Consider the following 26,583-nt stretch of genomic DNA (forward strand, 5'->3'; position numbering starts at 1 on the left):
CATACATAATATCCTCTTTTTATTAAAAAACACCCAGTTGCAAATATTCCAGAAATGTAAGACTGAGATATATAATCACAGTCATATTCCCAGCAGCTATGATTCCAATATGACCTAAATTATTTTTAAAAAGTAGGAACTTTCAAAAACAAAAAACAAACAAAAAAAGGAACTTTGCCTTTAATTATTCAACCTTCCACTCTACACTTCTATGCCAATTAAGCCTTAATGAATAGGTCTGGCAAAAACTAAAGGGATATATGGGTCAACTCTAACACTTTCTAAGACTTTTTCTTCTTTATTTTGGTTCCTCAATAAAAGGACCATTAACTTAATTGTAGTTCTTTTAATTTTAAGGATTATGACAACAATTAACATTTATATCATGTTTTATCATTTATAAAACATTTTCAAATATACTGAATAATTTGATCCTCATAATAATCCCATTCTGCTCCTAGCTTCTCATCGGTGGATACTGCTTTCACATTCTAGTGTAGGAGACATTTCTCAGATCTATCTTTCTTCTCCAAGACCACTGCTACCACCCTAATCCTGGGTCTTAAATCTGACTACCAGTACTGTCAAGTTCAACTCTATTCTGGCTCCCCAACTACATGATGAGCTTTATAAGTGTCAGAACCATGTCCAGCACTTTCTCACACAAATCACAGGCTATGTACATAGTAACTACTTAACAAATACCTAATAACAGTTTGGGAAGAGGGATGAAGCAGCTCATCAACACTAGATAAGAAAGTAAAGCCATCTGACCTATATCAATGAGACCAGCTAGTGTCCCCTTTCATGGGTCCCAGAAACAAAACATACTTAAACACTTTCCTACTCACTCTGAAATCAGTTTAATCCCTAAAGCAATACAGCCCAACCTCTTTCCTGACTCAGGCACCATCTATCCAACTGCCTCCTAGGCATCTATCTTTGGCTTTATAGTGGACACCTGAAACTTAACATGTCCAAAACAGAACTCTTATTTCCCCCGCTCCCTACCAATGCCACTACTTGTCCCCCAAGTAAATGACACGAGAATTTTCCCAATTCTCAGGCCAAAATTTTTGGAATTATCCCAACTTCTCATTTTCTCACATCTCATATCCAAGTCATTGGCAAATCCTGTCTGGACCCACACCCTAGAATACAGGCTCTATACCACAGTTCTATCCATTGCTATATAGCCCCAGTGCCCAGAAGAGTATCTGGAATATAGTAGGTGATTAATAAATAGGTGAATCACCTAATAATGAGCTCAAATAAGAGAAATGGAGAATAAGAAATAGAATAAAGGAACAATTAATGATTTTTTAAAAAATGACCCACTCCTCAAAAGGTAAGTGGTTTTCCCAACTCCCCAAGGAGTTCACCACTTCCTTCCCCAGTGGTCTTCAGCTTCTATGTTTATATTGGGTTGGCCAAAAAGTTCGTTTGGATTTTGCTATAACATCTTATGGCAAAACCCAAATGAACTTTTTGGCCAACCCAATATATCATAGTGGTTGTCAACCAGGGGCAATTTGTTTCTGGGGGGACATTTGGTGATGTGTGTAAACATTTTTAGTTGTCACAACTGGGGGCGGTGTCCAATGGACACCTTGTGGCTAGAGGCCAGGGATGCAGCTAAACATCTTACAGTGCATAGAACAGCCCCCTACAGAAAAGAATTATCTAGCTTAAAATGTCAATACTGTCAAGGTTGAGAAACTCTGATATATTATTTGGTACCCTCTCAGTTAACATACTCTTCCTGGAGAGGACAGGGATATTGTGTTATTTATCTCAGTTACATATCTTTGGGGCCCTAGTTCCTAGACCTAAAAAGTAATTAAGTCTGAACTATCTATTCTTCCAAAGTGATAGAACACTGAAAAGTAGATTATACTTCATACCAGTTGTCTCCTTCCTCCAGATTTTTATTAAAGAGAAAGAGGAAAGAGAACTAACATTTATTGAATAGCTAGCTATTATGTGCCAGACATGTAACAGACACTACTCTCATATAATCCACTCAAAAATCTTTAAGTATTGGTGTGAAATCTGAGGTTTAAGAGGTACTTTAATGTCCCCAAGGTGAAAGAGCAGAGCCAGGATACAAACCTAGGTCAGAGCCTAAAGCTAAAGATCTATTCCTTAGTCACAGCAAAAGAAGAGACAGATCAATGCAGCATTCCTAAATATTGGATAAAGATGACAATTCAGAGACCTTCAAGATGGTGGAGGAGTAAGACGTGGAGATCACCTTCCTCCCCACAAATATATCAGAAATACATCTACATATGGAATAACTCCTAGAGAACACCTACCGAACGCTGGCAGAAGACCTCAGACTTCCCAAAAGATATATACTTTTTTTTCCTTTTTCTCTTTTTGTGAGTGTGTATGTGTATGCTTCTTTGTGTGATTTTGTCTGTATAGCTTTGCTTTTACCATTTGCCCTAGGGTTCTGTCTGTCCGTTTTTGTTTGTTTTTTGTTTTTTAATATAGTTTTTAGTGCTTGTTATCATTGGTGGATTTGTTTTTTGGTTTGCTTGCTCTCTTCTTTCTTTTTTTTCCCCCCTTTTTTATTACTTTTAATTTTTTTTATTTTTAATAATTTTTTTATTTAAATAACTTTATTTTATTTTATTTTATATTTTTCTTTCTTTCTTTCTTTCTTTCTTTCCTTCCTTTTCTTCTGAGCCATGTGGCTGACAGGGTCTTGGTGCTCCGGCCGGGTGTCAGGCCTGTACCTCTGAGGTGGGAGAGCCGAGTTCAGGACATTGGTCAACCAGAGACCTCCCAGCTCCACATAATATCAAATGGCGAAAGCTCTCCCAGAGACCTCCATCTCAATGCTAAGACCCAGCTCCACTCAACGACCAGCAAGCTACAGTGCTGGACACCCTATGCCAAACAACTAGCAAGACAGGAACACAACCCCACCCATTAGCAGAGAAGCTGTCTAAAATCAGAATAAGGTCACAGGCACTCCAAAACACACCACCGGATGTGGTCCTGCCCACCAGAAAGACAAGATCTAGCCTCTTCCACCAGAACACAGGCACCAGTCCCCTCCACCAGGAAGCCTACACAACCCACTTAACCAACCTTAGCCACTGGGGGCAGACACCAAAAACAACGGGAACTATGAACCTGCAGCCTGCAAAAAGGAGACCCTAAACACAGTAAGCTAAGCAAAATGAGAAGACAGAGGAACACATAGCAGATGAAGGAGCAAGGTAAAAATACACCAGACCAAACAAATGAAAAGGAAATAGGCAGTCTACCTGAAAAAGAATTCAGAGTAATGATAGTAAAGATGATCCAAAATCTTGGAAACAGAATGAAGAAAATACAAGAAATGTTTAACAAGGACCTAGAAGAACTAAAGAGCAAACAAACAATGATGAACAACACAATAAATGAAATAAAAAATTCTCTAGAAGGGGGCTTCCCTGGTGGCGCAGTGGTTAAGAATCTGCCTGTCAATGCAGGGGACATCAGTTCGAGCCCTGGTCCGGGGAAGATCCCACATGCCATGGAGCTACTAAGTCCGTGTGCCACAACTACTGAGTCTGTGCTCTATAGCTCCCGAGTCACAAGTACTGAAGCCCGCGAGCCACAACTACTGAAGCCCGCACACCTAGAGCCCGTGCTCCGCAACAAGAGAAACCACCACAATGAGAAGCCAGTGCACCACAATGAAGAGTAGCCCCCACTTGACACAATTAGAGAAAGCCCACGAGCAGCAACAAAGAGCCAACACAGCCAAAAAATAAAAATAAGTAAAAAAAAAGACAAAAAAAATTCTCTAGAAGGAATCAACAGCAGAATAACTGAGGCAGAAGAACGGATAAGTGACGTGGAAGATAAAATAGTGAAAAAAACTACTGCAGAGCAAAATAAAGAAAACTGAAAAGAATTGAGGACAGTCTGAGAGACCTCTGGGACAACATTAAACGCACCAACATTCGAATTACAGGGGTCCCAGAAGAAGAAGAGAAAAAGAAAGAGACTGAGAAAATATTTGAAGAGATTACAGTTGAAAACTTCCCTAATATGGGAAAGGAATAATCAGTCAAGTCCAGGAAGCGCAGAGAGTCCCATACAGGATAAATCCAAGGAGAAACATGCCAAGACACATATTAACTAAATTATCAAAAATTAAATACAAAGAAAAAATATTAAAAGCAGCAAGGGAAAAACAACAAATAACATACAAGGGAATCCCCATAAGGTTAACAGCTGATCTTTCAGCAGAAACTCTGCAAGCCAGAAGGGAGTGGCAGGACATATTTAAAGTGATGAAAGGGAAAAACCTACAACCAAGATTATTCTACCCAGCAAGGATCTCATTCAGATTCGACGGAGAAATTAAAACCTTTACAGACAAGCAAAGGCTAAGAGAATTCAGCACCACCAAACCAGCTTTACAACAAATGCTAAAGGAACTTCTCTAGGCAGGAAACACAAGAGAAGGAAAAGACCTACAATAACAAACCCAAAACAATTAAGAAAATGGTAATAGGAACATACATATCGATAACTACCTTAAATGTAAATGGATTAAATGCTCCAACCAAAAGACATAGACTGGCTGAATAGATACAAAAACAAGACCTGTATATATGCTGTCTACAAGAGACCCACTTCAGACCTAGGGACACATACAGCCTGAAAGTGAGGGGATGCAAAAAGATATCCCATGCAAATGGAAATCAGAAGAAAGCTGGAGTAGCAGTACTCATACCAGACAAAATAGACTTTAAAGACTATTAAAAGAGACAAAGAAGGACACTACATAATGATCAAGGGATCAATCCAAGAAGAAGACATAACAATTGTAAATATTTATGCACCCAACATAGGAGCACCTCAATACATAAGGCAAATGCTAACAGCCATAAAAGGGGAAATCGACAGTAACACAATCATAGTAGGGTACTTTAACACCCCACTTTCACCAATGGACAGATCATCCAAAATGAAAATAAATAAGGAAACACAAGCTTTAAATGATACATTAAACAAGATGGACTTAATTGATATTTATAGGACATTTCATCCAAAAACAACAGAATACACTTTCTTCTCAAGTGCTCATGGAACACTCTCCAGGATAGATCATATCTTGGGTCACAAATCAAGCCTTGGTAAATTTAAAAAAATTGAAAGCATATCAAATATCTTTTCCGACCACAACGCTATGAGACTAGATATCAATTACAGGAAAAAATCTGTAAAAAAATACAAACACGTGGAGGCTAAACAATACACTACTTAATAACCAAGAGATCACTGAAGAAATCAAAGAGGAAATCAAAAAATACCTAGAAACAAATGACAATGAAAACACGACGACCCAAAACCTATGGGATGCAGCAAAAGCAGTTCTTAAGACAGAATTTTATAGCAATACAATCCTGCCTCAAGAAACAAGAAACATCTCAAATAAACAGCCTAACCTTACACCTAAAGCAATTAGAGAAAGAAGAATAAAAAAAACCCAAAGTTAGCAGAAGGAAAGAAATCATAAAGATCAGATCAGAAATAAATGAAAAAGAAATGAAGGAAACAATAGCAAAGATCAATAAAACTAAAAGCTGGTTCTTTGAGAAGATAAACAAAATTCATAAACCATTAGCCAGACTCATCAAGAAAAAAAGGGGGAAGACTCAAATCAATACAATTAGAAATGAAAAAAGGAGAAGTAACAACTGACACTACAGAAAAACAAAGGATCATGAGAGATTACTACAAGCAACTATATGCCAATAAAATGGACAACCTGGAAGAAATGGACAAATTCTTAGAAAAGCACGACCTTCTGAGACTGAACCAGTAAGAAATAGAAAATATAAACAGACCAATCACAAGCACTGAAATTGAGACTGTGATTTAAAATCTTCCTACAAACAAAAGCCCAGGACCAGATGGCTTCACAGGTGAATTCCATCAAACATTTAGAGAAGAGCTAACACCTATCCTTCTCAAACTCTTCCAAAATATAAAAGAGGGAGGAACACTTCCAAACTCATTCTACGAGGCCACCATCGCCCTGATAACAAAACCAGATAAAGATGTCACAAAGAAAGAAAACTACAGGCCAATATCACTGATGAACATAGATGCAAAAATCCTCAACAAAATACTAGCAAACAGAATCCAACAGCACATTAAAAGGATCATATACCAAGATCAAGTTGGGTTTATTCCAGGAATGCAAGGATTCTTCAGTATACGCAAATCAATCAACGTGATACACCATATTAACAAATTGAAGCAGAAAAACCATATGATCATCTCAATAGATGCAGAGAAAGCTTTCAACAAAATTCAACACCCATTTATGATAAAAGCCCTCCAAAAAGTAGGCATAGAGGGAATTTACCTCAACATAATAAAGGCCATATATGACAAACCCACAGCCAACATCGTTCTCAACAGTAAAAACTGAAACCATTTCCTCTAAGATCAGGAACAAGACAAGGTTGTCCACTCTCACCACTATTATTCAACATAGTTTTGGAAGCTTTAGCCACAGCAATCAGAGAAGAAAAAGAAATAAAAGGAATCCAAATTGGAAAAGAAGAAGTAAAGCTGTCACTGTTTGCAGATGACATGATGCTATACATAGAGAATCCTAAAGATGCTACCAGAAAACTACTAGAGCTAATCAATGACTTTGGTAAAGTAGCAGGATACAAAATTAATGCACAGAAATCTCTTGCATTCCTATACACTAATGATGAAAAATCTGAAAAGAGAAATTAAGGAAACACTCCCATTTACCATTGCAACAAAAAGAATAAAATACCTAGGAATAAACCTACCTAAGGAGACAAAAAACCTGTATGCAGAAAACTACAAGACACCAATGAAAGAAATTAAAGATGATACAAACAGATGGAGAGGTATACCATGTTCTTGGATTGGAAGAATCAATACTGTGAAAATGACTATACTACCCAAAGCAATGTACAGATTCATTGCAATCCCTATCAAACTTAGTGGCATTTTTCACAGAACTAAAACAAAAAATTTCACAATTTGTATGGAAACACAAAAGACCCCGAATAGCCAAAGCAATCTTGAGAAAGAAAAATGGAGCTGGAGGAATCAGGCTCCCTGACTTCAGACTATAGTACAAAGCTACAGTCATCAAGACAGTATGGTACTGGCACAAAAACAGAAATATAGATCAATGGAACAGGATAGAAAGTCCAGAGATAAACCCACACACATATGGTCACCTTATTTTTGGTAAAGGAGGCAAGAATACACAGTGGAGAAAAGACAGCCTCTTCAATAAGTGGTGCTGGGAAAACTGGACAGCTACATGTAAAAGAATGAAATTAGAACACTCCCTAACACCATACACAAAAATAAACTCAAAATGGATTAAAGACCTAAATGTAAGACCAGACACTATCAAACTCTTACAGGAAAACATAGGCAGAACACGGTATGACATAAATCACAGCAAGATCCTTTTTGACCCACCTCCTAGAGAAATGGAAATAAAAACAAAAATAAACACATGGGACCTAATGAAACTTAAAACCTTTTGCACAGCAAAGGAAAACATAAACAAGATGAAAAGACAACCCTCAAAATGGGACAAAATATTTGCAAATGAAGCAACTGACAAAGGATTAATCTCCAAAATTTACAAGCAGCTCATCACGCAGCTCAGTATCAAAAAAACAAACAACCCAATCCAAAAATGGGCAGAAGACCTAAACAGACATTTCTCCAAAGAAGATATACAGATTGCCAACAAACACATGAAAGGATGCTCAACATCACTAATCATTAGAGAAATGCAAATCAAAACTACAATGAGGTATCACCTCACACCAGTCAGAATGGCCATCATCAAAAAATCTACAAACAATAAATGCTGGAGAGCGTGTGGAGAAAAGGGACCCCTCTTGCATTGTTGGTGGGAATGTAAATTGATACAGCCACTATGGAGAACAGCATGGAGGTTCCTTAAAAAACTAAAAATAAAACTACCATATGACCCAGCAATCCCACTTCTGGGCATATACCATGAGAGAACCATAATTTGAAATGAGTCATGTACCACAATGTTCATTGCAGCTCTATTTACAATAGCCAGGACATGGAAGCAACCTAAGTGTCTATCGACAGATGAATGGATAAAGAAGATGTGGCATATATACACAATGGAATATTACTCAGCCATAAAAAGAAATGGAATTGAGTTATTTGTAGTGAGGTGGATGGACCTAGAGTCTGTCATACAGAGTGAAGTTAAGTCAGAAAGAGAAAAACAAATACCATATTCTAACATATATATATATATGGAAACTAAAAAAAAAAAAAGTGGTTCTGAAGAACCTAGGCACAGGACAGGAATAAAGTCGCAGATGTAGAGAATGGACTTGAGGACACGGGGAGGGGGAAGGGTAAGCTGGGACGAAGTGAGACAGTGGCATGGACATATATACACTACCAAATGTAAAACAGATAGCTAGTGGGAAGCAGCCGCATAGCATAGGGAGATCACCTCAGTGCTTCGTGACCACGTAGAGGGGTGGGTTAGGGAGGATGAGAGGGAGACGCAAGAGGGAAGAGATATGGGGATATATGTATATGTATAGCTGATTCACTTTGTTATAAACCAGAAACTAACACACCATTGTAAAGCAATTATACTCCAATAAAGAGGTTAAAAAAAAAGATGACAATTCAAGTCCTTGAGATAAAGGATGGATTACTTTGTACTGCTGTAACAAGCTAATCATTTCAAAAAGAATTAAGTTACACAACATTGTAAATCAACTAAACTTCCATAGAATAAATTAAAAAAAATTAAGTTAGACCCCTACTTCAAATCAAATAACAAAAATAAAGTTTGAAATGTAAAAAATAAAACATAAAAATTCAAAGATTACTATATTTATAATTTTATTTACCAAACACTATTTATATTGTGCTTGCCATGTTCCAGACCCAATTCTAACTGCTTCAATCCTCATAACAACCCTAAGAGATAAATATTTTTACTCCCATTTTACAGATTAGGAACCTATAGCACAGGAAGGTTAAGTACCTGGCCTAAGGTCACACAGTTAGTTAAGTGGCAGAACCAAAATTCGAATCCAGGGGCTCAAATCCAATGAGCCCGTCTCTAGAGTCCCTGCTCTTACCCATTATGCTGTGTAATTACAAGTAAATATATATATATATATATATATATATATATATATATATATATTTATTTATTTATTTATTTATTTATTTATATAAAATCATGGACTACCCTAAGCAAGGTCCCAAAAGTAGTCACCATAAATTGATAGGGTTTTTTTTTTTAATTTTATTTATTTATTTATTTATTCATGGCTGTGTTGGGTCCTCGTTTCTGTGCGAGGGCCCTCCCCAGTTGCGGCAAGCGGGGGCCACCCCCCACCGCAGCGCGCGGGCCCCTCACCACCGCAGCCTCTCCCGTTGCGGAGCATAGGCTCCAGACGCGCACGCCCAGCAGCCGTGGCCCACGGGCCCAGCCGCTACACGGCATGCGGAATCCTCCCAGACCAGGGCCCGAACCCGCGCCCCCTGCATCAGCAGGCAGACTCTCAACCACTGCGCCACCAGGGAAGCCCGATAGGTTTTATTATCTAGAAAATTAAATATTTTGTATGTCAAGACACGATAAACAAATAACAATAAGCTAGAAAAAACCTGCAAAATATATAGCAAAGGATCAATACCCTTATTATAAGAAGAGCTCGTATCAATAAAGAAAAAAATTCACACTTAGAAAAATGGGCAAATGACATGAAGAGAGGCCAATAAATATATGAAAAAGTGGTCAATTCATAATTAATCAAAGGAATGTAAGTTAAAATAGCAATGAGACACCATCCGTAAAAATGGTAAAACTTTAAAAAATTCGAATACCCAGTATCAGCAGAGAATGTCAAGCCAGACTGGTAGAAAAGCAATATGGTCAAAGTCTTTTTAGTCAATGGATAGGGCCCAGTAGCAGGTCAATTAATCAAAAAATTCAGTTAGAGTAGGAAATAATAAAAAAATGATACATAAATACCTACATTTTATTTTAACTCAAATATATAAATGTACATTAATATTCACTAATCTTTTCATCAGTCCACTAATTACTATAAGGAAGCTTTATCTTGACTTGCTTGTAATATACTCTAAGCAAAAGGTACACAACTTCCAATTTCCTTAAAGCAAGGCAAATCTTTAGTCACACTTACAAAGCAATCTAAGAGCAAAAATTTATACAGGGTTTTTAAAAAAAATCTTTTCCCTAATATTCTACTACATTTATCTTGTCCACACATACTAAAATAGAAGGTTTTAAAAAAACTCTTCTTAGGAATTCCCTGGCAGTCCAGTGGTTAGGACTCCACAGGTTCAATCCCTGGTCAGGGAGCAAAGATCCTGCATGCTGCGTGGCGCAGACAAAAAAAAAACAACTCTTCTTTATCAAGTCTCTATGAAGCAATCAACTTAGTTTTCAAAGACATAGTCACTCTGCCTTTCACACTCATATTTCATTGGTTTAATATATTTAATTAACATAATTTCAAAAACAACACAACTGGCATTGTAACTGACCCTTGGTAAGCATTCAGCTTAACTGGGAGTGTCAGTATGCAGACCTCAGAGACTACAAGCTGCAAATGTGTTGTGGGTGTGAGTCAGAATGGTTTACAGAGGAAATGTAGAGCAACAGTTGACTCAATAAATCAGTTAAGTGGAAGTCAGTTAGAACATACCAACAGCCTTATAAAGTACATTTCCTGTGACTCAACATTATACTTTTATAAATGTACTCTAATTTTTTCTTATCTTTGTGAGAAAAGGGTTAGCTATATCATCAAAATATGAAGTCACGAAATCGGAAATGACTGAATGTCCGGTAATGTAAGATTAGAAAAATAAATTATAGTAAAGTCATAACAGTGGAATACTATGTAACTCTTAAAATAATACACATAAAGTAAACACAGAATGACGTACATAATATATTATTAAGAATTAAAAAATAACTTATAAAACAGCATGTACTGTAAAAACCTATTGTGGTAAAATATTTAAAGAAAAAAGACTGGATCAAGTAAAATAATGATATGTAAAGCTTAGCATGTACTGGCACATAGCAGGTGATCAATAAATGTCAGCTATTACTAATATGATTATTATTTTTTAACTTTTTAAAATCGAGATACATTAATATACAATATTATATAAGTTACAGGTATACAAAATAGTGATTCACAATTTTTTAAAGGTTATATTCCATTTATAGTTATTATGAAATATTGGCTATATTACCTGTGTTGTACAATATATCTTTGTAGGTTATTTATTTTATACATAATAGTTTGTACCTCTTAATCCCCTACCCCTATTTTGCCCCTCCTTATTTCCCTCCCCACACTGGTAACCACTTGTTTATTCTCTATATCTGTGAGTCTGTTTTTGTTATATTCACTAGTTTGTTTTATTTTTCAGATCCACATATAAGTGACATCATACAGTATCTGTCTTTCTCCAACTTATTTCACTTAGCATAATGCCTTCCAAGTCCACCTATGTTGCTGCAAATGGCAAGATTACTATGATTATTATTAATAAGTGTTACAAAACAAAAGCTCGCAATAATTATCTTCAGATTATAGAAATGAGTGATTTTCACTTTTACATTTCCTAAATTTTCATCACCAAATATATATTTGTTTTGCAATAAGGATAAAAACAGCTATTTTTGAAAATGTACCACACACTAAGAAGCAGTAGGCTTTAATATAATCAGTTTATTCACCTATTTCTCATTTCTGCTTCTAAAAAGCTTATGGTAGTAGAAAGGGCTTTATCACAAAGACCTTTGAAAATTATCCCTCAATATGCTATACTTGGAATTTTGAGAAAATGCCCCTTCCATTAGGCAAAGGGACAGAAATATGAGCAGTGGCAAATTACTCAAACATCAACTACTATCATCATTATCCAAAAGCTGGTAAGTGGCTCTGGTAAAACATATATAAGGAAATTTCATACAATTCCTTTCTTTGAGATTACCAGTGAGTGGATTTGTATATTTATTCTAAGTGGACCCAAGTACCAGTTTTGCCAAACATATCACACTTTATCAGCTGTGTCATCTTATAATGCAAAGTAAATGAAAAACACATTAATTATGAATATGTTTATAGCACTAGACAAGCAGATAAAATGAAAAACTAACATGTTATTATATTTTCTCCTCATTTTATCAGAATACTTACACTCTTTGCATGAATTCTGGAAAAAGTAGTATATGGTGCCAAAAACTTCGAAGACGCATTTTCCTTTGGACATGAAATATGAATGCTTTTCTAAACAGAGAAGGAAAAGTGAAATCCATCAGTAAAGCTACTCCAATGGAATTAAAGCTTCTTAAAGAAAACATTAGGACGAAAGAACACTCTTACCTTTTAAGTGTACCCTAATCCTCCTTCCCCAACCCAAGAAACTGTCACTCCCCTACAAATCAGCAGTCCTTTTACTGCAGAGGGCTGCAATGTAATTTGGTACTGCTGAGCCATTATGCTTTTATGTTGAAGAAAACTGTTCCATAGAAGACAAACCAACAATAAGATACAAATGACAAACACGAGAACATTAATTTTCATAAGAAAATCTAATACCAGTATTCTCAGTCAGCAGTGTGGCAAGGAATAGTACCAACAGTTGTGAAAAAACAGCACCAGCTCCCGGGCCTAGGGCTGAAAAGACTAGTCTAAAAGTAAACTTGCTGCCTATAAAAGAATTTTCAGAAAAAATGTTAGACTACTGACATGTATAGTTACCAGAGTAAGAAAGTAGGTAAAGTAAATTACGGTACACTCATACAATGTGTAGGCCCTGGTCAGGCTTGTGGTGCCCATTCCCAGCTAGGAGTTAAACTGACTATACATGTTCATAGACTGGTCATCACCAAATAGCTGTCTTATGATTTCCCACATGTTTTGACTAGTCATTATCACATATATTTCAGCTACTATAGCAAGATAACACTAGTGACACAGTAGTAAATTATACCTAGAACCAGATGTTAGATTCAAGTGACATGACCTGCTGAAGGCAGACTGCAACCATTTAGGGTAAGTATGTTGGTGTTTCAATGCAGAGGTATAAAAGGCTTGGTAAACATCGCCTCAAGGATTCTTGCAATACGACAATCCCTTACTCTAATTTGCAGAATACTAACACCATCCCCTACGTGTGTATCTCCTACACAGAGCGAGGAGCTGCTCTCACCAAATGGCCCCTAACCTGTTATCTCTTCTGCAGTAGTACTTGAAAGTTTCTGGAAATTCTGCTGGACAATGAAAATGCCTTCAATAATCAAGATTTTCTGAACCTCTTTATAAGGCTAATCTATGTACAACAAGCGCAGTCCTCATAGTTCACTAGAAAGAACAGTTTCAAAGTTATAATATTCTCATCACTGAAAATCAATATGCTCTTATTACAGGTCTTCTCCTTTAAAAAGAGAATTAGATTATCTATACAAACAGTACTTTCTTAGCCAGTGTATCTATGCCTGGCTGCCTGCAGGCCTTTCATTAAATGAGTTTTTGCTTCTAACCGCATGACAAAGCCCATACAGCTGCAAGAGAGCTGACCCGGATTTGGAATTGTCTCCTGTACCCGAAACTAAAGTGTCAGCTAAACTTTCCTGGCTAAATATTCATACCAAGCAAGGACACGAGGAGCTCTGAAAGCTTAGTGTTCGAGCCTCTGTAAGAACTGGGTTTGCTCTCAGAAGATTATTTCTTTTGGGCTAATTATGTAAAAGATTTCAAGAATCAGTGGTTTTCTCCTGCTTATCGATCCTGCAAATCACCCTTTAATCCATAAACAGACTATGAAGGAAGATAAATGTTGAATTACCTTCCAGCAGTAGAGAATCATGCTGTTAATGAAAAGATATTAAAGAAAAGCTGCAGGAGATATCAAAACAGACAAAATTCAGTGTGAGGGGGAGGTGTGAATATTCCACATTAAGATAAAATTAAAAGTCAAACTTTTTATCTTTCCAGGTTAGGTTTTTAAGCATAATGACAGATCTGTATAATAGAACAATGTAGCAACATCAAACAGCAAAGTGACTCACGGCAGTTAGGAAACAAGTGAATGTTCAACCATAAGCATTTACTGTCTGACTTAGCAAGTACACTGCAGAAATTAGTAATGATATTGGAAAAGATAAGGATTGTATCACAGTCTGAGTACAAAGGGAAGAAAGGAAGTCAGCGCCCAGGCTGTGGATGGATACTGGCAAACATCTGGAAAAAATGTAGGCTTGCAAGGTGGTGTTATACTTGAAGTTAATAGAACTGGGTTTCAATTCTGACATAGTCTAACTAGCTTTGATTATTAGGAGTTAATTAACCTCTCTGAATCTGTTTGCTTATCTGCAAAATGGAAATTTAAAATGCCAATCCTACAGGATTGTTATGATAAACAATAACTCACTTTTGAAATATCTTAGTTTCTTTCATATGCAATTTCACTCCCCACTAATCAGCCTATGAGGCTGTCTGTTTTATATATGAGGAAACTGAGGCTCAGGTAACTAAGTTATTTGTCCAAAACCATATTGCTAGTAAGTGTCACAGTAACTAAGACTTGGACTCAGATCTTCTGGCACTTTCTACAATACTGTTTATGAAAAACAAATATAAAATATATAATAACATGCAGCTTATTATTTTGCACAGAGGATAATGAATGAACATCTCCTAAAGATCTTATGTAAAAAACAAAGTATTCTCTACTCTTGTCAGTACACCTGAAATATTTTACAACTAAAAAAGCTTTATTATACACACACCAAAAAAGGCTGTTTCACCCTTTGGGAATTATCTCACCAGCGCACACTGACTGCTGCCATCAGAAAGAGGAAGGAAAGTCAGATTATGAGTTCTGCAACACTTACATGGCCACCTACTCACCTCAAAGACCAATGAGAAAAACAATTAAGTACTACTAATACAGGTCTTCACCAAGGTGTGGCCAGACACATCATAAAACTACACTGTACAATATGGTGGGTACTAGTCACATAAAGCTACTGAGCACTTAAAATGTGGCTAATGCAAATGAGTGAATGAATTTTTAATTTTATTTAAAGTTTAGTTTAAAAACATACTTGATTCAGTTACTGGAAAACTTTTTAAGTACGTTTGGAACTACTTAGGTATGTGAATCTGTTTTCAACTGTAAATTTTTTAAAACCTAAATATATATCAAGTATTTCCAATAAAAAATTAGAGTCTGGGACTTCCCTCATGGCACAGTGGTTAAGAATCCGCCTGCCAATACAAGGGACACGGGTTCAAGCCCTGCTCTGGGAAGATCCCACATGCTGCAGAGCAACTCAGCCTGTGCGCCACAACTACTGAGCCCGCGTGCCACAACTACTGAAGCCCGCGCTCCTAGAGCCTGTGCTCCGCAACAACAGAAGCCACCTCAATGAGAAGCCCGTGCACCGCAACAAAGAGTAGCCCCTGCTCGCCGCAACCAGAGAAAGCCCGTGCATGGCAACGAAGACCCAACACAGCCAAAAATAAATAAATAAATTTATTAAAAAAAAATTAGTGTCTGAATTGAGATGTGCTCTAAGTGTAAAATATACAGAGGATCTCAAAGACTTAATAAAAAAAAGAAATGTAAACTATCTCTAATAATTTTTTATATTAATTACAGGTTAAAATAATATTTTAGATATACTGGGTTAAATAAAATACATTATTAAAATTAACTTCATCTGTTTCTTTTTACCTTTTTTAGGTGGCTACTAGAAAATTTTAAATTACACATGTGGATACACACATATATAAAATAGATAAACAAGGACCTACTGCATGTAGCACACGGAACTATATTCAATATCTTGTAATAACTTATAATGGAAAGGAATCTGAAAAAGAAAATATATATGTATATACATAACTGAATCACTTTGCTCTACACCTGAAACACTGTAAATCAACTATACTTCAATAAAAAAAATTACATATGTGGCTCACATTATTCATCTACTGGACAGCACTGGTATAAGGGAAGTAAGAGGAAGTTTGCATCTAAAAGCATATGTATGTATAAAAGAAAAAGAAAACTCTTGACATTCAAAGGCAGTAAAAACTATGATTATTATACAAATGAAATGGAGAAGACACTGATACGCAGATAACAGTATAAATATTTAAAGTACGTATATAGGTACTACCACAGTTTGGACACAGTGCTATCTAGAAGACATGAAAACCTACCTTGTTTATTTCATTCACAATAAATCCTTCCGAAGCTGTAACCTCTGGGATGCCATCAAGGCCAATTCCTTGACAAGTCAGGCTGCCATACAAAGTTGGTTTCCCTATATAGCACAAAAAAGCATGTCTCAAAAAAATACAAGAATTAAACATTTTTCTCCTTGAAGACCCAATTCAGGCATCTGTATAAATGCGAGGAAATTGGCTCATGAAAGAAAAGCAGGCACTTGTGTTAAAAGTGAGGTGAAGTAGAAAGAGCACTAGTCTAGGCAAACCTAATTTGGAAGAAATAAATTCAAGGACTAAAAGCCAGGAACAAAGATTTTGAGATACAATATAGTATTTGTAGAGAAAACTACTAGAGTAATCTCAACCTCAGTTTCACTGGCTGTGAAATGGAATTCTACCAGGATGAAAGGTGAAGATGAACATGAACATATGCATTTATCCACAGCATATACACATAATTCAGAGTAAAGAGTTAAGCTTCAATAACTGGAAAATTTGCTTAAGTAGGACACTGCTTTTGCAGTGATATGGGCTAAATAAGATATTATCCTACACATAAACACATGTAGATGGTAGAATGGAGTTAAAAACATTCTATTCTTCTTCTGCACTTTATATATACACTTCTGCAACAGCCCATAACACGCTGTTTACATTTCTGGCCTCCCCACCAGACTGTGAAGTCCTTGAGTTCAGAAACTAGCAAGGTGCTACAAACTATTCAGTAAGTAACTTGCACCAAACTGAAATTCTAGGAGTAAGAGGGAAGTAAAAACCATCATGGATTCATGCACAGTGGGAGAGCTTCTTAGAGAGGGTGGGACTTAAGTAGGATCTTGAAAGAAAGATAGGACTAGGCCAAAGATAAGGGAAAGGAAACCCCAAGTCAGGGAGGGGCATGTCAAGAATAAAAAAAAGTCACAAAGAACAAGGGGGAAGGAGGCATCAATTAATATACCAGTTTGGTAGTTGAAAGATACTAGTGGAGTAACTCACAATCTAGGGCAGAAGTATGGACTAGAGAAGATCTAGTGAAATAGGTTTTGCAGAGAAATGGCATGAAATTCTAGTTCAGAAAGATGCCACAAAAATAGGATTGAGTGAACTCTGCTTTTTGTCACATTTCATGATTCCCTCCTGACTTCACCAACCATCCTATGAAGTCTGGCCCTTTTGGTACATTATTTCAACCAATCCCCTGTCATCACCCTCAATGACCTCTCTACACTTGTAAAGTCTCTGAAATGATCTCAGTCTCAGTATTTTGTCTATATAACAAAAGTGGGAATGATCCAACTACTCACCTTCTACATTTCTACATGTAGGCTGCTGAGTGCAGATACAGAAAAGGACACAACTGTGCAGACTGGCACCACTACAATTTACCAGTTTCCAAACTCTGCACAGTTTTGCAGTCCTTTTGCCCCTTTTGTTCCCCAGAGCAGCCAATTCTCATGACACCTAGCCTGCCATCAAAACCTTCTTCCTTCATAAGAGCCAAAAATTGGAAACAATTCAAATGACCATCAACTGATGGACAAAAAATGTGATATATCCTCACAACAGAACATTACTTGGCCGCAAAAACAAATGAATGCTACAAAATGGATGAACCTTGAAAATGTTATGTTAAATGAAAGACACAAAAGGCCACATATTATGATTCTATTTATATGAAATGTCCAGAACAGGCAAATCCATAGAGACAGAAAGTCAATTAGTGGTTGCTAGGAGCTAGGAGGAGGGCAAAATGTGGAGTGACTGCTAAAGAGCACAGGGTTTCTTTCAGGGGTGATGAAAATGTATGGAATTAGTGGTGACAGACATACAACTCTATGAATATACTAAAATCCACGGCATCGTACACTTTAAAAAGATAAACCTTATCATATGTGAATTATATCTCAATCCAGCTATTATCTAAAAAAAATTAGAATGCTAATAGTACCTACCTGATACGGTTGTGAGGAATAGAAATAATGTACGTAAAGCATCTAGAACATAGCGCACATTTTATTTCAAAGAAAAAGCTGACCCTACCTCCAACATCACAAAGAAAACTGAGGCTATAAGATACTCTCACATTTCCATATTCATGTCTTTGCATTTATCTACATCTACACTTACCCTCACCTTCTTTCATCTTAGGCTTTTAGACTTAATTCAATCTCCTTCTCTCTCCTCTAAGACAATGGTTTTTCCATTAGTCCTTCTCTTCTCTACCTACAACCTATATTTTAATTGCTCTCCAATTAGTTCCCATCTTTAAAAATAAAAAAAAAAACAACCCTTGATTTGGAGACCTTCTAGCTACCCTGTCTTCTTCGATGCAGCATCAATTTCCTCAAAAGAAAATTCTGTTTAAAACTCTAGTTTTCATAGAAATAAAATATCTTATTATAAAAAGATATCAAAGGTCTCTGAAATGACAAATTATCAGTAAAACAAAGGAAAATTTATAAACCTTGGGAACGATAAATGGCAGGGTGAGGTGACCAGGTGTTTTACTCTGATGCCTAGAATGGTGGTAACTTAAGAACTGAGACAATCAAGAAGGAGAACCTATTGGACAACAGAAGTGCTCAGCTTCAGGTTTTGGATTTGATAAACTCAAGACGACAGTGAGAGCTTTAAGCAGAAACGCATAGCAGACAACTACTCAATGTCTGCTTGAAATTGAAGAGAGGTCAGAACTAGAGCTATAGATCTAGGAATCATAATCAGGAAGGTCACAGCTGAAGCTATAGAACTGCTTAGAATACAATAATATATGGCTAAGAGACTGATTAAGAAGCATCAGCAATGTCTCCATGAATAAGTCTGTGGCTTCCAAATGGAAAACCAATCTGAAGGCCTTCCCCTAGAATGGAGTTGCAGAATCATTACAGCAGAGTGGTCAAGAACATTTGAAGACTCTTAGCACTATGCAAGAACTTTGGGCTAGGAGAAAGGAAACTCTCTCCTAGGGGTAGTAAATCCTCTTTCTCTAAAGGGAAGGCATATAGATTTAAGGACATTACCTGGGGGGTGACAGCTCAGCCAGGCCTCCCCTTCATCCTTCCTATGAAGAGAGACAAAAACCTAATTAGGCTCACTCAATGTCAAAAAAGGATGGCACTGATGCAAGGGAGAAAGATCATATAATTTCTAGTTTGGCCACAGCACTTAGACATGATCTAGTCTAACATCTCATCCAGGCACAGACAAATTTTATTTGTTGAAGAAATATTTGTGGACTAAGTGTTTAACGCCTAGATCTGCTGGTTAAATGAAGCTCAAGTATTTCATCAAACATTTCATGAAATACTTATTAGTTGCACAATCTTGGTCAAAGTTACTTCTTGATTCTGGTCTTGCATTCTCTCCAAGGCACTTGGTGGCCCTCAATAAATGTCACTGTTCTTCCTTTTACACATTCTGTGTTGTAGTAAGCAATGTGTATTTTATTTCAGCCCACTTAGAAAAGTGGAAGTTTCTTAAATGCAGGAGACTATGTTTTATTCATCGTCACCATTGTTTCAATTTGAAAAACTTATTAGTATAATAGCTGCCATTCATGGCACTGCTGTACTCATTCTAGTGCCTAGCATAATAACTTGCACAGTATATGATTAATATATGTTAAATAAATGAATGGTTTGCTGTGCATTCCAATTAAGCTGTTTCCTTTTGGAGGGCAGGAACCACCCCTTAACTTTAGAGTACACATCTGAACTCCGCCGAGCATCTATCTAGGTCAGAGTCTGGACATGGTAGGCGTTACACTGTTTCCTGAAAAGAACTGTACAATATGACTAATATACCACTAGGGGTCGAGGAGCATACAAAGGCTCCATCACACACTCAAAGACAATGTGGTGGTGGAGAGTACTGGGACTTTTGCAAATAACTGAGGACCAATAAATATTTGCTAAATGACCATGACTACTTGGCCAAGAGTCTTCCTGCCTCCCAGTTTTCCTGTTTTTCTCCAACGCATTGATCCTATTCTGTCTCTGAAATCACACGGTGCATATGTGTTTCCTTGGCCTCAGCCCAGCTCTTGCGAGAACGAGAAACAATGACCATGTGGGTTTGAGACTTCTTTTTCTAGACCCAGGGTTCCCTCAACAATTGATGAGGTAACCCCTACGGATATCCTGGATCGGGCATGGCTCTCCTTAACGTAAAGGCAACAAACGCTACCCGCCTCCTCCGTCCCGGTTCTGCACCTAGATTCACCTGAGAGCCTGGGCCCAGTCGCTCTGAATCCTCAAAGGCGCCGCCATCTTGATCCCGCCTCCACCAGCCCGCGTCTTCCGCTCTTTCACGGAAGTGGGTCCCCGCTTAGGCGCTGCGTAGAGAACGAAGGGCGGGATATACACCGAGAGGCCACCAATGAAAATGCGCGGTGGATCCTCTTCTCCTCCCCGCCCCTTTGTGCGCCCGCGCTCCCTACAGGAGGCTGGTTCCTGACAGGAGTGTCGGAAGAGTTCCAAGTGCCTGCCAAACCGACGCAGCTGTGCAGGAGCGCGCGTTCGGGTCCTCTTGTCCGCGTGTTCGGTGAGCACTGTGTGCCGCGATCTTGCGCCGTGAAGCCTAGCTGGCACAACTGGGGGTGTGCCCAGCGGCCGCGCACGCGCATGCGTCCTCTTCTGAAGGTGGGAGAGGAGCCATAGGTGACTTAGCCACCTGGGTTTCTCTGCTTTCCCATCCTTTCCGTGCCTTCCTCTGCCAGGCCGGTTTCCGCGAACCAGCTACCGACCATTTAGCCTGTCTTGATCTCTGAGCGAGGGTCTTCCTTTTTTTACTCTAGGGAAGACTGAGTACTTCAGGCAGCATTTACTTGAGTCCTGTTGTAGCCCATGCACTCACCTGTGACTTATTAGGATATTAATCCTTACAGCAATTCTAAGAGTTAAGTATTACCTTAAGAAGGAAACTAAAAAAGATTGCACGCTAAGGCGTGTGCATGGTAAAGTGAGTAAAGTATTTGAACCCAGATTTCTTGGCTTAGGATCCAAGGCACTGTTCTTTCCACCGCACTGTTCCAAGAGGTTTGCCCTTGTCTTTATTTATTAGATTTTTTTTTTTTGATGTGGACCATTTTAAAGTCTTTATTGAATTTGTTACAGTATTGTTTCTGTTTTCTGTTTTGGTTTTTTGGCCACTAGGCATGTGGGATCTTAGCTCCCGGACCAGGGATGGAACCCACACCCCCTGCATTGGTAGGCAAAGTCTTAACCACTGGACTGCCACGGAAGTCCCTGCCCTTGTCTTTAAAGAGGTCACAGTGTATTTAGGAAGAGGAAAACATAGGAGCTATTACTTATCCAACTCTTTGGACGTGCCAGGCTCCTTACACGCATTATCTCATTTAGTCTTCAACAATCCTGTGAGGTAGATTTGATCTCTATTTTTCAAGAGAGATTATGAAGTGATTTGCTCAAAGTCACCCAGTGAGTCAGTGACAAAGCTAAGTTTCCAATCCAAGTCTGTTTTCAAAGCCCAGTTTCCCCCTCCTCCCTTAGGTTATACTGCCTCTAAAGCAAATGAGTTTCGTGTAGGGCTATAGAGTTCTTAAATCCTTCTTGTGACTTCCCCATTGCCCTCTGGGCGCCTTAATATGAGGCCTTCCTATGATCAGACACTTTCTCCACTCACCAATTTCATTAATTTTCCTGTTCTCCTACTCTGTTCTCCAGTCATGTAGAACTTTCAGTTCCTCTCATGTCAAATTCTGTCTCAAACCCCCACCTTGCTGTTCCATTGACCAGGAATATTCTTTACATCTCTGGCTTACTCCTTTTCATCCTTTAAGCCTCAGTTTAGAAATCACTTTCTCCAAGAAGCCTTCCCTGCCTGTTCCTGCCCTTGTCTGGATTAAGTATTCCTCCACTGTGTTCCCAATCTTAGCTGTCTGTACACACTGTACACAAGTAAACAGCCTATTTACTTATCTAGATTGTAAACTCTGTGAAGGCAGAAACTGTGTCTTGTCTAGGTCACTCCTGTATCTTCAAATCTAGCATAGTGCTTGGTACATGATAGGTACTCAGTGATCATTTGTTGAATGAATCAGAGACCCAGGAAAAACATTAAGTAGTCTTAGCTCATTTACAGTCTGTCATGGTAAAATTTGTACAAAGGCTGAGGTCATTTATCTTCAAACCTTTCTTAAGTTCCTTCTGTATGCTACCTTGTGCTGGGTGTTCTGAAGCAGATGATTGTAGGAAGACAGTCTGGGGAGATACACCTCACGTTAAATACTCTCACACCTCACAGACTCATTTCTTGCCCTGGACCCTGTATGCTCTATGTTACAGCCACACAACTCTCTCCATTCTCTCATATGTCAAACTCTACACATATCTGGATACTCTTCCAAGTGCTAAACTTTGTTCTTCTCCAGCCATAGATTAAGGCTAATTGGAGAAAAGAACATAGCTTTTCCAGAAAGGAAACATTTCACTTAATTCAGATTCCATTAGTAGAATCCATTTGAGCTTATTAGTGCTGTGCTAAGCATTCTCATATACTTTATCTCATTATGTTCAGTTCAGACCATTTTTCAGGCCTGCTCTCTGCCAGGCCTAGTGCTAGGGGTACCAAGGTGAATCAGGCCCAGTATCTGTCCTCAAATGGCTTACAACCTTCAAGGGGAGACATATGCTTCAATAGGCTGTAACAATGCAGTGGTCAATGTTATTTATAACAGAGGAACAGTGTCATATATAACCATGTCCCTACTCTAACCTTGCCGCTGTTGATGTTCTAGAGACTCCTAAAGATGTCAGCTCAAGGCCATACCTGGTCCCGACAGGTGAAGAAAGAAGATGAAGAAGAGGACCCACTGGACCAGATGATCTCCCGCTCTGGCTGTGCTGCTTCCCACTATGCAGTGCAGGAGTGCATGGCCCAGCACCAGGACTGGCGACAGTGCCAGCCACAGGTGCAGGCCTTTAGGGACTGCATGAGTGAACAGCAGGCAAGGCGACGGGAGGAGCTGCAGAGGAGGAAAGAGCAAAGCAGTGCCCACCGCTGAGACCCCACATCACCTATCCCCAGAGGATGGCCCTGCAGAAACTAGCACCCAGAGAGATCATGGGAGAAAGAAATCCTTCCACAGTGGAAGTGTGGGCCAAGAAGTGTAAGACTTGGGGATAGTATTTGGGCCTGGGGTTGACAGCCAGGCAGCCATGGGTTTGGACATGACTGCCATAAAGAGCAGTCATATTGTCATGTTGAGATCCTACACATCCTCACCCATCTTATGTCACCGATATTAAATATTGACCAGTATTTGCCCTGTAAAACAAAGAAATGGGTTAAGGGATGCTCTCCTATGCTACATCTTGGGTCAGTGCGCCAAGTACTGTGCTGATTACATGGACATTTAATTTTAAAGTAAATTTACAATCTAAAGGTAAATTGGTTACCTAGTCAGTTCTTCATTTATTCAGTCATTGGTTCAAAAACATCAAGTTTTTCTGAGACCTTCTCATGTGCCAGGCACTATGTACGAAATTGATATGATGAAAATATGATCTCTGCCTTTATGTTGCTTTAGGCTAGTTTAAGAGAGAAACAAAACAACACTAGAACAACTAATTAATTCCTGACAATGATGTAAATGACTTTCTCTTTCATCAGTTGTTCTGGATGTTTCAGTCAGTCTAATGGAAGGAAGAAGGCAAATGGGAAAACAAATACTGAGTGCCTTTCATATGCCAGACTCTGTTGCATTAACAGATAAAGAGTCTGACCTCAACATGTTCCCAAACAAAAAAACGCACAATGTTGGCTTGACATTTCAAAAGTACATTTAACATACAGATTTTCAGCTTTTGAAAATTGGAGAAGCTGTCAACATGGAGCTTATATTCCTACTAAACAACTTGCTGGAGCTGAATTAACAATTCCTCTTTTAGGTGGATGTGTTTTCCAGTTCACAACAGTTGCCACCACTTTTCATTTTCTTCCATGGAACGGCATTACCCATTCTATTACTTTCTGTCTAACATTTGGGAGTGGGAAGGGAGTTGGGAGGGTGACCCCTGCTATAGAACTGGAATGCAAAGGGGCATGTGCTCTCATCATCATCAGTAACATTTCTTAAGCATATATATATATTAGAAGCACAAGTCTGAAATATAGTAGGCCCTAAAACTACTTTGAGCCTTTGTGTTGGTATTCGGGAAGGAGAGAAAGAGAGAAGGGGAGAAGATACGAGGAATACGAGTTCAAAGAACAATAAAATCCAATTTCAGCCTTCAGGCAGAAGGGGATGATTGTGTGTATGTGTGTATATATATATAAAAGGATGAATGAATCTGTTTGGCCATGTGTACCCAGTGCTGTGGGTCATCAGAGGTAGCAGTGTGGACTGCAGCTGTCAGCAAGAATTTCAAAGAGAAGGGAGGTAGTTGAGTTGACACCATTAAAAATGAAGTAGACACTACATATTTGTAACATATATAGCAGAAAGGATTACCATCTGCAGCAAATAAAAAGTCCCTAGAGGGATTTCTCTGGTGGTCCAGTGGTTCAGACACTGCTTCCATTGCAGGGGGCACGGGTTCGATCCCTGGTCGGGGAACTAAGGTCCTGCATGCTGCATGGTGTGGCAAAAAAACAAACAAACCTAGAAATCAGTAAGAAAAAGCAAATAGCCCAACTGAGAAGTGAACAAAGTTAAATATGCCCCCCAAACATAGGAAAATGTAAATATATTCTACATCACTTATAATCAGAGAAATACAGATTTTAAAAACAAAAGTACGGGCTTCCCTGGTGGCGCAGTGGTTGAGAATCTGCCTGCCAATGCAGGGGACACGGGTTCGAGCCCTACTCTGGGAAGATCCCACATCCCACGGAGCAACTGGGCCCGTGAGCCACAATTACTGAGCCTGCGCATCTGGAGCCTGTGCTCCGCAACAAGAGAGGCCACGATAGTGAGAGGCCCGCACACCGCGATGAAGAGTGGCCCCCGCTTGCCACAACTAGAGAAAGCCCTCGCACAGAAACGAAGACCCAACACAGCCATAAATAAATAAATTAATTAATTTAAAAAAAATAAAAAATAAAAGTACTATTAGATGATCCTGTTGACAAAAATTAAAAATATTTATAATGACCAGTGTTGGTGGGGATGGAGAGAAACAGACACATTCACACTATTGAAGGGATCATAAATTAGTAAAGCTTTTCAGGGCAATTTGGTGAGATCTACAAATGTTTTAAATATTTAAACAGCAATTCCTCTTGTAGGAATCCGCTTAAACATCTATTATGTTCATTGCAGCATTGTTTATAATAGTGAATAAGTGGTCACAGTGTGAAGTTCCATCAGTAAGGACTGTATTCTTATATATTCAAATATGTTACAACAGAAATGTACCTATATATTAATTTGTATAATTAAAATAGAAATAATAGGTCATGGGAGGCAGGGTATTCTAGCAAAGGGAAAGGGTGGAAGGACCTCAGCAGGAGGAATGGCTTTCAAACCAGCTAAGTGGAGGGAGCAGGTTTGGAAGGACTCCAGTCAACAGGGAGCTAGCACTGGGACGGTCACAGAATGTTTGGGCAAAGAGGGCTCTATTGCCACCCAAGCCTGTTTCCTCAAGTATCAATAAATGGGGATAATTCCTATTTAATAGGCACACTAAGATAATTAAGTGAGAGGTAATATATAAATACCTGGTAATAAAAGTTGTTAGTATTTATTAAACTACTATAATATGTATGAAGCATTTAACTCAGGCTATCTGGTTCCAGAGTCTGTGCTCTCAATCCCTATGATATGCTGCTTTCAAATTCCACTATGCCACTTATTAGCAGTGTGGTTTTGGGCAAACTACTTAACATCTCAGGATCTGTTTTTTCTTCTGTAAAAATACCTTCCTCAAAGGCATCAAAGCTAATAAATGTAGATCTTCCTCATAGGGTTGTTGAAAGAATGAGTCAATATTGGTAAAGAGCTTAGAAATAGCATCTGGCACATAGTTAAGCATTCACTAAATGTTAGCTATTATTATTACTGTATGCTAGTCACTGTCCTGAGTCACATTATCTCATTTAATCCTCATAACACTACTAACTCCCCTTTACAGAGGAGGAAATAAAGGACAGATTGGGGATCAGACTCCAAGTGTATGTTCTAAAGCCTATGCTATTCTCTGCTTTGTTCTCTCTCACAAGCATCTAGTGCCTAGTATGGTGCTTAACACACAGTAAGTAACCATACTTACTGTGTAAATACATATTACTT

The 26,583-nt window shown here is 38.4% G+C and overlaps 2 protein-coding genes across 2 annotated transcripts in view; one reads left to right on the top strand and one right to left on the bottom strand.

Annotated features, from left to right (window-relative positions):
* The window catches only part of PAAF1 (proteasomal ATPase associated factor 1), a 50,622-nt gene extending 29,978 nt beyond the window's left edge, over window positions 1-20,644 (bottom strand). Inside the window, exons 1-4 of the mRNA XM_036861833.1 lie at window positions 20,553-20,644; window positions 19,352-19,392; window positions 16,323-16,426; window positions 12,288-12,377 (exon numbers count right to left, since the gene is read on the bottom strand). Of these exons, the coding sequence (XP_036717728.1) occupies window positions 12,288-12,377; window positions 16,323-16,426; window positions 19,352-19,392; window positions 20,553-20,599 (282 nt within the window). The 5' untranslated portion in view covers window positions 20,600-20,644. The remainder of the gene's footprint in view (window positions 1-12,287; window positions 12,378-16,322; window positions 16,427-19,351; window positions 19,393-20,552) is intronic.
* A 57-nt stretch (window positions 20,645-20,701) lies between these two features.
* LOC118899353 (cytochrome c oxidase assembly factor 4 homolog, mitochondrial) lies at window positions 20,702-23,741 on the top strand. Its single transcript, XM_036860956.1, has 2 exons — window positions 20,702-20,873; window positions 23,089-23,741. Exon 2 carries the CDS (start codon window positions 23,101-23,103, stop codon window positions 23,353-23,355), a length of 255 nt encoding a protein of 84 aa, XP_036716851.1. The 5' UTR covers window positions 20,702-20,873; window positions 23,089-23,100; the 3' UTR covers window positions 23,356-23,741.
* Window positions 23,742-26,583: the final 2,842 nt, after the last annotated feature.

The sequence above is a fragment of the Balaenoptera musculus genome, chromosome 8, assembly GCF_009873245.2.
Source record: "Balaenoptera musculus isolate JJ_BM4_2016_0621 chromosome 8, mBalMus1.pri.v3, whole genome shotgun sequence".
Taxonomy (NCBI): Eukaryota; Metazoa; Chordata; class Mammalia; order Artiodactyla; family Balaenopteridae; genus Balaenoptera; species Balaenoptera musculus.

Bases quoted from the DNA above. Each gene is read 5' to 3' on its own strand.
- LOC118899353 (XM_036860956.1), top strand. From the start codon at position 23,101: ATGTCAGCTCAAGGCCATACCTGGTCCCGACAGGTGAAGAAAGAAGAT.